General features: G+C 40.1%; 1 protein-coding gene across 2 annotated transcripts in view; it reads left to right on the forward strand.

Annotated features, from left to right (window-relative positions):
• Positions 1–10,143, forward strand: part of zbtb16b (zinc finger and BTB domain containing 16b) — a 33,275-nt gene extending 23,132 nt beyond the window's left edge. For both annotated transcript variants that reach the window (XM_088012055.1, XM_014986883.2), the window contains 3 exons: positions 511–681; positions 3,299–3,466; positions 6,132–10,143. In XM_088012055.1, coding sequence (XP_087868181.1) covers positions 511–681; positions 3,299–3,466; positions 6,132–6,361 — 569 coding nt within the window. In that variant the 3' untranslated portion in view covers positions 6,362–10,143. The remainder of the gene's footprint in view (positions 1–510; positions 682–3,298; positions 3,467–6,131) is intronic.
• Positions 10,144–11,064: the final 921 nt, after the last annotated feature.

An 11,064-nucleotide genomic window follows, 5' to 3' on the forward strand; every position in this document is an offset into this window, starting at 1 on the left:
GTCACACACAGGATTAAACTGGATTGTGTTTTTTCCTGCAGTCCTGCCTTTAATGGCTTGATATCGCTACTTAACATTCAGCACGGAGCACGTAGTGTAGGCATCATTTAGGGTGGAGCCACTATCAGCTGCTCTTTGAGCACAGAGACGGAGGACTTCACAGGCTGAAGCCGACTCCTGATGGGGGGAAAGAAGAGAATAATTAGACATCTAACACGCCAGGAAGGAGGAATGATTGTGTGATTGGCATGCCGTGTGCATTGTGTGGGGGGAAATTCTTAAAGAAAACAATCACTTTCATGGTTTAAAATAGAGCATATAAAGACTCGCAGCTGAAAGTGCCTCCGGGCTTTTAGGGGAGTTAGTTTAGGTAGAGGCGCTTGCTCTTTGAAAGAAGCTTTTCCCTCAGAGGACTTGCACAAAGTTGAAGTGACCCAGTTTCCCCACTTAAGGCCCTGTCTGTGTATGGTACTGAAATAACTGCGCGTCTGTGTCTTGTGCGTTCTCCAGGGACTGACATGGCGGTGTTCTGTCTGCTGTGTGCGAAGCGCTTCCAGACCCAGAAGGCCCTGCAGCAGCACATGGAGGTCCACGCAGGGATGCACAGCTACATCTGCAGCCACTGTGAGCGCCCCTTCCCCAGCCACACCACCCTCAAAAGACACTTGCGCTCCCACACAGGTAAGGAGTCATTTTAGCTTTTATCAAATAGAAAAAAAAAAAAACTGTCCAAACTAACCAGGCTCTATGTGAAAAGTAATCTCTATAAATACAATGAATATATACAGTATATTCATTGTATACTATATATATACAATATATTTATATATTCTTATATATTTATATTTAAATATATAAATCACTTTCTTTTTCAAAAGCTGAGTCAATATTAGCCACAAGATCGTATTACCTTCAGGCCTGCACACTACAGAAATCCTTTGGCCAGGATTTGCCTAACATCAATAAGCTAAACGATTTATAAAAATAACGCATTATGTCTCAATCTAAACAAATTTAAGAACAGAAGAGAAAGTTATTGGCATTTGTCTGAAAAAGACTAATGAAGACATTTCCAAGGCTTTGAGATCGTCTTACCACAGCTGGAGTGATCATCTACCACTGGGGAAAAACAGTGGCGATCTACTATGCTAACCAGTTATGGCCGACCTACCAGAATCATTCGAAGAATCCATCAATGACCAGAATCCATTAAGTTGACTAACTTAAGACATCACTTAAGTTAGTCAAGTGATGTCTGAGAACTTCAGACATCACTTGACTAACTTAGTGTTCAAAATCCAATAAGATGACCAGGAGTCTGGGCAAGAATGGCCTCTACAAAAATCTCTTTTCAGAAACCACTGCTGACCAAAAGCGGCACAGAAGCCTGGCCCATTTCATATTTACATTAAAAACTTCCTATTCCTCAGGTTAATGATGATCTCAAAGATTATGTAAAAAGAAAATTCAGTTGATTTCTGAGACAAACTGCACTTTTTAGAAGATGTACATCCCAGTAAATCTTCCTTAAAACCAACATTTTATAAAAAATATATTGACAGTCATATAAGATTCTGTTTGTCATATTTGAAGCTTCTTGTCCTCAGAAGAAGAATAAAGATGACTTAGTACAATTTGTTAAATCTAGAATTCAGCTCTCTACCATAAGAAGAGATAATCAGACATCAGTTTGTGAATTAAAGCTCAAAGACACTTGAGTTATGCAGCAGGTAAACAATCCAAAACACTGAATGGTTCAGTCGAAACCAAACTTTGACAGCGGTTGAAATGCTATGACAAGACTTTAAATAGGCCGTCCTTGAGAACCTGCATCACGGTGGACTTAAAGTAGTTTTGTAAAGAAGAGCAATCGTTCCGTCAAGTGTGGCACAACTAGCTGTTAGTACTGGGCCAGGTTACCATTTCACTTAGCGTCATGCTTGTTTGGATAGCGTTTTTCTCTTAAGAACTGATCACCATTTGAATTTTAGCACAGTATGCAGCACTGCTGGCTTGCAACATAAAGGTCTGAAATCCTGACTGGGAGTTTTCTTCATGCCCATCCTTTGGATGTGTGGATGTGTCTCTGGGTACCCCCTCCCACAGTCCAACAACATGCATGTTTGGTTAATTGGTTGCTATAAATTACCCTTAGTTGTGTGTGTGCATGGCTGTTTGTCCTGTGGTGGGCTGGCGACCTGTCCAGCCTCTGACCCGACAATCACTGGAAGCAGGCCGCGGTCCCTTGAGCGGCTGTAGAAGGCTGAATAGCTGGATGAAGGGAGAAATACTTTTTCACAGCACTGTATGTTGAAAAGAGATGAAGAGCTGTGTTATTTCTGTATATAGGTTAATTTCCTCAGGTTATTGGCTGTAAGGTTTTTAGTCAATTTGCACGCATCCTCTCCCACTCTTCCTTCTCGCTCTCTATAGGATGACTCACCTCTCCGATGACAGCACTGTACCTTTATGGCCGGTGCGTATTTTTGGGCAATCTCATCCTGTTTATATTTCGGGTTCTTAGACAGCCTTTGGGGCCTCTGCAATTCATGGCTGTCACTTCTTGTGTGGTTCACGGAAAATGATAGAGGAAACCCAAATAAATATTGAAGGAAAAGCAAATGGAAATGACTTGTCTCTGTGTGCTGCTGAGGGTGAGTCTCGGTGCCGCGGGAGACGGGGAGATATTTACTGAAAAGATGTCCCCTTTTCTTCTCCTACCTTAAATAACACTACCAGCTGTCAGGACGGCTTGATGTCTAGACGGGAGAAATACATAATTGATGTGAAGAGACAGAAGTGAAGGGAGTTTTGGCCATGGCGCCGTATCTTGTTTGTATGCCATTCTGCTTGGAAGTAACATTTTGTAAATGTCATCTGCTCCACAGTGGGGTGGGGGATTGGGGAGAATCGGCCTGTAATGAGGAGAGCAATGTATCCTCTGACTTGGCTGTTGCTGTGGACACTGAGATAATGAGGCACATAGGTCATTGGAGATGAGTCAAACCCTCAGCCTAGGAGAGAAATAGATTAACTACAGTATAGGGAACAGAGCAGCACATGCCCGGAGGACTTTTATTAGCTGTTAGCATACAGCCAAGAGGAGTGTCCTCGTGTCAAAACATTAGCGACGTCTGAAAGCACGCCGTTTCCCTAATGGCCGTATCCAGACAGGCCTGTGTCAGTATCTGACCTACGCCGTTTCGCCTGCGCCGCGACATGCAGTGCCAGCGACAAAGTTGTTCTGTGATGCTTCTTGTAACGGCAGCTCGCGTGTGTTATGTGACTGTGCTCCTAGGCGATCACCCGTTTGAGTGTGAATTCTGCGGGAGCTGCTTCAGAGACGACGGAACGCTCAGGGGCCATAAACGCATCCACACGGGGGAGAAGCCCTACGAGTGCAATGGCTGCGGCAAGAGGTTCAGCCTGAAACACCAGCTGGAGACGCACTACCGGGTTCACACAGGTGAGACGCTGGAAGTCGTACACCGACACAGTGCATTGCAACGTTATTCATGCCCCTTCATGTTTCATCTGAATATTGTTGGGATTTTATGCGGTAGACCAACACAAAGCAGTGCATGTTGTTGATGGAATCATCATCTTTGCCTTTTGGCTTTTCTCTCTAGGGTTTGCTACAGTGAGTCATCTGTCTCCGTCTGACCCCATCTTTCACAGTGTAGTTGATGGAACATGATTTTTAAAATTGAAAAATGTCCTTACAATGATCTGAAAAAACTAAGCATGTTTTTAGTCCATCCTTATATTGTAGAAGTAACTCCAGGGCCACACAAAGAAACACAGGACAGGACCTGCTACACCTTCTGGTGTTGGTCTCTACAAAACTCAGTGACAATTTTTCTACGCAAAATAGCTCAAGTGGAGCCAGATTTGATTGACTAAAAACTTTTAGAATTATGTTCTAAAAGTTTTTAAAGATTTTAATTTGATTTATGCCTGGACTTTGACTAGACCAGAAGGTAAGAATCATTCTCAGCCTCTAATCTTCTAGAACCTCTTACAGGATTATTTCTGGGCTGAAATATAATTACTTTAATCTTACTCCTGGTATAATATGACCAGTTTTCCTCCCTCTGCTCTGTAGTGGCAGCATTGTGCTGCATATCTGTCCATCACAGAGGCGATAGTGTGTTGAGCAGTGGTACCTTTCTGCTGCAAACGACATCCTCCAGCTGGTTGAAAGGGCCTTTTGGTTGATCTCTGCTCCGTGTTCTCTTTTATTACAATGTTTGATCCTTCATAACCATCTTAGGCCTTTGTGGAGCAACAGAGATAAAAGTAAACAAAGGTTTACTTTTAAAATTTAGCAGCATTAAATTTTATTTTTGTGTATTTTCAGTGGTAAAATTTTGAATGAATGAATTGTGGTTCCACTTCACAATCATGTGGTACATTGTTTTGGTTTATCACATATAATCCTAATAAAATCCATTGAAGCTTGTGGATGTGATGTGAGAATAGAGAAAAATATGAAGTTGTTTGAAGATTTAATGTAAGGCCCTGCACCTTTCATGTACTACTTACTAAGGCCAGAAAAAATGGATTCTTTTCATTAACACACGTTCTCCATTCAGTAAGCCGACTTAAAGAAACCGTACAGCAACACACACACACACGCACACACACACACACACACACACACACACACACACACACACACACACACACACACACACACACACACACACACACACACACACACACAATCCTTCAAACTACCACCTTATTTAGCAGGGTATTAGCAAAATAACCATGTGAGACTGAGTAGTCATTTTCCTTCTTGTCTGATCAGGCTGTTCCAGTCACATGAATCTGTGCAAAAGTGACCAAAGTTTTAGATTTTCCTTTTCAAAATTAGTTTTTGATTCTGAACTGGACATTAAAAAAATGATAGAAAGCATACAAGAGTAAATATTGGTTCATTTGTTTCAAACAAAGAGCTTGATGAGATGATTTAATCCAACAAGTTTTCAGTTTCAATTTTATTCCTTAGGTGTAGCTGCTGCTGCTCAAGTCTGACACCCAGTGGTTTGCTTTGGTTCCATAATGTGCCGCTCAGTATACATTGGCTATGATTTATACATAAAGTTCCTACAACTTTTGTCATTTTCCAGACTTCCAAGTTAAGTTTTCAGCCATTTAAATGCAGAAAAGTTCAAAATGCATTTAAAGCTGATATTGACTGGAAAAGGTAGACACTGCAGATGAAAAGTCTGGAAATTTAACTGCAGATTCCCTTTTAGAAATTAATATACGGTTCTTCTAAAACCATGGTGAAATCAGGTCAAGTTTGTTTGAATTGTCTTGTTGCTTAAATGTGCTTGACATGACAAGGTTCCTATGCAGTCTGGAATAATATGAGATGCCATGATGGTGCTCAAGCTATGGTTCAAGTACCCTGGTGGCCCTTGGTCTGCCTTTAGTGGTACTCAATAACTTAGCCTAATTTTTTGCGAGGTAAACTGCCCATTTATGAAAAATAATACTCCAGACTTTTCAAGGTTCCAATACAGACATTATGTTTTTTTTAACGGAGTTCCATCAAAAACAAGGAAGGAAAAAGTATACACAAAATGGAATGAATTATTAAGAGAAACCTGGACAGAGAGATGGAAGAAGAGGAGAGAAACAGAGGGAACAGGAACGAAGTAACAAACAGGAGTAAAGAAGTCGGGTCATAAGAGGAAAGAACAGAAGAACACAAGAGCGGAAGGAAGGAACAATACAAGGAAAGAAGGATGGACAAGAGGGAGAAAGGAAGCAAGGAGAGAAAAGTAAACACAGAGTGGACATGGGGAAGAAAGGAGGAAACAAGGAAGATGTAAGGAAGACAAAACAAGAACACAAAGAAAGAATGGGAAGGACATTTAGTCTGTGGGACAAGGATAAAATATGGAAATAAAAATCACTTTATATTCTCTACATTATTTTTTCCGCATTTATACAAACCAGCAAAATGCTGAAAACAATTTCCACATTTTTCCAGACAGCAGTCTAGAAAAATGTCAGTGAGCTACAACATCAAATCATCATCAAAAATCCAGCTACAGACTCATTTTAATCCTCCATTTATTTGTTTGTTTGTTTGTTTGTTTTTGGTCTTTTTTTAGGTGAGAAGCCATTTGAGTGCAAGCTTTGCCACCAGCGCTCCAGAGACTACTCGGCCATGATCAAGCACCTGCGTACGCACAACGGAGCCTCTCCGTACCAGTGCACCATCTGCCAGGACTTCTGCCCGAGCCTGGCCGCCATGCAGAAGCACATGAAGGGCCACAAGCCCGAGGACGTGCCGACCGACTGGAGGATAGAGAAGACGTACCTGTACGTCTGCTACGTCTGAGCAGGACTCGGACGCCAGGCGCAAAAACCGTCACGACTGGGTGAAAACTGGGGCTGCTGGGTTTAATGCTGAACTGTTAAAAAGTATTCTGCTGTTTTAGGGCAAAGTGTCCCTTAGAGATAGAAAAGAAGAAAAAGGTTTTTTTGAGGGTTGTTTTGTAACCCGACAGCAAGACGTACAAAGCAGGATTACAGAAGTGTTTACAAAGTAAAGCTGCAGCTAATGATTACTTTTATTAGCAGTCGAATTATTCCGAATATGAAGAATGCTGTAAAGTAGAGACAACTTGGCAATGACATTCTAAATAAATAAGAGAGTCAAATCCAAAGAGATTTACTTAGTCTTTCTCTAAATCTCAAACTCTGACATTTCGAGGAGCAGGGAGCGCGCTTGTCCTCGTAATTAGAAAAGCTGCTGACAGATTCCTGATGATTTAACTGTTCGAGTCCTCACACACACACACACACACACACACACACACACACACGCACACACACACACACACACTTGCAAACACACGTCCCTCCGTGCGCACAGTTTGGATATCATGTCTTGAGAATCTATTGTGGTGACAACATCAACACCACAGTGACTGACCGCTGACCTGCAGCAGCCGCAGGATTTGAGCGACTGTCGTCTTCAGTTGTGCCGTGGATGTTAAAAATATACCCTTAAAAGCTCCATTTGCTAAACTTTGCAACTTCTCTCTCCTAATTTCCTCTGACTTAGCTTTGTTTCCCTGCTGGGTTTTCAGTTTGGAGTCAATTTTTTTTCTTTTCTGCATGTTCACTTTTTCTTTTCTTTACTTGAACGGCTGACCTCATGAGCTTGATCTCTTTAATTGCCTTGTCTTATGCAGTCAGCGTTGATTTGGAGGCGACTCGCTCGCAAATCTGAGTTGCTTCCATGAAAGGTTTTTTGCTATTTATATGTTGTTTATGTGTTACCAAATATATGTGCTGGTTTTCATCACGTGGTCTGTGTCTGTAGGGATGTTTCCTCGTAGAGCAAGCTCTACCTCCTCACTAGAGACGCACCGAGAGACTGGCACCGGGCACATTTCAGCTGGATTGGCCCCGACCAGTGATGGTCCGCATAAAGTTAAACTGTCTTCAGAACGGGTTGCTATAGCAGCACCAATCTTCACAGTAGATCCTGTTATGAACGAAGAAGCCTTAAAGTTAGGCATGTCTAGTGTTAGTAAAGTGACTAAGAATAAAATCAGGGGAGGCAGAGAGATGTAAAAAGCTATTTAAAAGGAAACTATTTAACAATTTGCTGCAACAAAGTGAGAGAGAGCAAGACTTGAAGCAGATAATAGTAAGGCTGAACAGTGACCAGCAAATCAACTTTTTTTTTTTTTTTGCATTTTCTGTTTTGAGTATCCATTCTTGTAAAGTATCAAATCTATAAAACATGCTTCTTAATATATACACATTTTTTTATGTGTACAACTAGCACAAACAACGTTTTCTGTCAATTTTTCTCTTGGGACCTCCAGACCAGCAGGGGTCCCCTTGGAAATTACTAATTGTGCTTCTTCTACCGTCCCTTGTATTACAGAACTAAAATCCTCTTTTATTACGTCGTTTCTCACCCATTGGGTTGCAAAGCAGCAATAAATTCCTTTGTTGTAATCTTCTAAGTTGGAAACTTTACATTGTATGAATGTAACTTAACATATCCGATGATAAAGGCAAACATTTTGTTTCATTGTAAGTATCCATGTAGTACTTGTGAGTTAAAAACTAAAAAACACCTGAGAATATTATGAACACATTCCGAGAATATGGTTTCAATAGACTTAGAAAGTATGCTCCAGTGTGGCCTGAATAGTCCAGGGTGGAGGGAATAATCAGAGCACCTGATGGAGAACTGCAGGGTGCATGTCGGGGTCACGGCTTTGGTTCCCCTGTAGTTCTATGTGCACCGAATTGGTGAATAGCACAGATACACTGAAATGTACTCACAAAATTAGATTTTTTGTCAAAATAAAGCTAAAATATATTTCCCCCCAATTATTTTAAAATTTTCTTTCAAAAGGTCGACCTTTTCTATTTTGAATTCCATAATTATTCATCTCCGTTCCCATGAAAATCCTGTTATATTGCATGGAAATTTTCCAACTGAGAACATTTCTGGAATTTTGCTACCCTGCTCACACACACACACACGCACACACACACACGCACACACACCCGCACGTACACACTGCGAGGTCACCTTTGCTCCTAATGTTTAAAACAATACATGACCTTGCATGGCAAGAAAGCTAAAAAATTATTCAGAATATTGTTCTTATTTCTTCTAAGTTCTCAAAGAGAAATTAAAATCAGTCAAACTCTGCATCAGGAGGGCAAAGCTTTACAAAAACAACAAAAAAAAACAGATGGGTTACTTATGGCATGATTCCAATCGGTGCGTCTCTATCGCTTACTGGTTTTTAATTTCCACTGCAAATTATTTTTCAGCAAGATTCAGTTAAAAAAAAAAAACACTTTCCATGGTCAAACGTGTGTAAAAAAAATGTGACAAGCCTCTGCAAGGCTTTAATGTGTTTATTTTTTAAATCATCGCTTCTACATAGATGTCTTATAAAAATCACAGAAACAGAATTTTCTATTAGAAAAGATAAAAAAAACAAAACATGAAAATAAGTTGTGTTTTTATAAAACGAGCAGAAAATTCTGACATCCGACTCCTATGAGGTGCAGGTCGTCGTTGGTCGTAGTGTAGCTGTAAACGTACTGTCATGGTATGTGATTCCCCCTGTGTGAGCCCGACGCCGGCTTTTTAGATTTAAACATGTCGTAATTTTTTTTTTTTTTTTTTTTTTTTTGTATTACGGTAATTTGCTATTTGTTTACATTCAGTATGATTTGAGAGACATCTTAATGTTTGTGTGTGTGTTTTGTTTTTGTATGAGTTTGATTAAGACCCCTCCCTCGTGCCTCTTTTATAAGTAGAGCATAAATGTGCTTGAGTACATGGGTCTGTGCTGTCGATTGGTGTTTTCTGGGTGTTTGTTTATTGTTACTAAAACTAAAGATAGACTGCCATGTAGATCCACTTTGTCTGAACATTGCAAATGGAAGCAACATACTGTGATAGTGGCTGATAATCTGATGCAAGGCCTGAGCAACTTTTTATGTGAAAAAAAAAAATAAAGAAAGAAATAATAAATAAAAAGAGAAGTGGCGCGGCTCGTCTCAAGCCGTTCCCTTCAGAGTGACAATGGACTGACATCTCTGGACGATGAGCGAAATCTTGGCGTCTGCAGGCATTACCGAAGCCTCTCTAAGTAGCCAACAACACTCAGTGCCATGAAAACCCACAGTCACTGTATCTATTCTACATGAACATGCACTATAAATGGATTTCCTCGGTGGACCAAAAGAAATAGAGCACTTTTGTTTGAAAAGGGTTTTTTTTTTCTTTGATCTTTGTATGTTGTGATAATGCAGCTGTCTTTTATTTGATGTGTCCTAGAAGGATGTGATTAGCATTGTTTAGATTATGTCACTGTCTGTCTACCTCAGGACCAGATCAAAGCTCGAGCTGGTATCCAATCAGGGTTGTTCTTCTTGCCATGTGTGCAGTAAAGAAAAAGAAAAAAAAATGGGGAAAAAAAAAAAAAAATCAGAAAAATCCCTCTTCATTACAGCTTTGTAACACAGTGTGTGCAAATGTTTTCTCAGTGTGGATTCAGGCACAACTCTGTATGCGTCAGTGTTCAGTGGCATGGTTTAAAAAAAGAATAAAACGATTTACTATTTTATGCACCTCGTCTCGGTTTCCTGCTGTTGCTTCTGTCTGCTTTCGGAGCTTTTATTTGATCCTCTCTGCACCAAACATGCACGTTATTTACACCTGCCTGACATGTTCTAAATATGTGACATCTTTTTATTGGCGTCCTACAGAACTGCCATAGAAAACAGAATCTATAATATGTTTAGACTTTTTTAAGAAATCAAGTGATAGTTTGCTCAAGTTTGTACTTCTAACCACTTGAAGCTGGCAGCAGCTAAAGATTTTCCCTGCCATTTTTTTTTATACAACTAATTTATTCAGTTCACTTGAAGCCATTCCCGCAGTTTCTATATTCTAATTATTTCAGCTGTTCCTGTTATTTCTGCCAGTGAAAATAGGCAAGAGACTAACAAGCGTAGACTTTGGATATAGTACCCCATAATAAAAGCACTCTCCTGTAAGGGGGAAAAAATACTTAAACCCCACACAACTACACTTTTATTGCCAGCCAATAAACATATCTAAAAAGGTTTGTGGGGTTGTTGTTGTTTTTTCATTTATAATCACATTTTTTTATTATTATTTTAAGAAGTTGTTTCAACAATACAAAAGTCTCTGGCTCTCCAGACATTTGCCCTTTAAATGATTCTAACTGGAGCCCAACAGATATAATATCAGTAATTAATCCTTATCAATAGTTGGATGGGATACTGTGCAGAACAGCACAGTCTTGTGTTTCTGGAGGTTATATTCTCTGATTTTACTCTGCACATTTAAGGAGTCAGTCAAACATAAACTGCACAGTTTGATTACACATGCATAGTTGGCACATAAATTGTGTCCAAGAGATTTTTTTTGTTTTCAGATTTTGCATTTTGCTTAGAAGTTTAAACTCTTTGCAGTCTGCTGCTGCAGAGTGAGCACTCTGTTGATTGGCGTCATCTTTCATGGAT

Source organism: Poecilia mexicana, unplaced genomic scaffold, assembly GCF_051168715.1.
Source record: "Poecilia mexicana isolate PSO_F unplaced genomic scaffold, ASM5116871v1 scaffold_13, whole genome shotgun sequence".
Classification (NCBI taxonomy): Eukaryota; Metazoa; Chordata; class Actinopteri; order Cyprinodontiformes; family Poeciliidae; genus Poecilia; species Poecilia mexicana.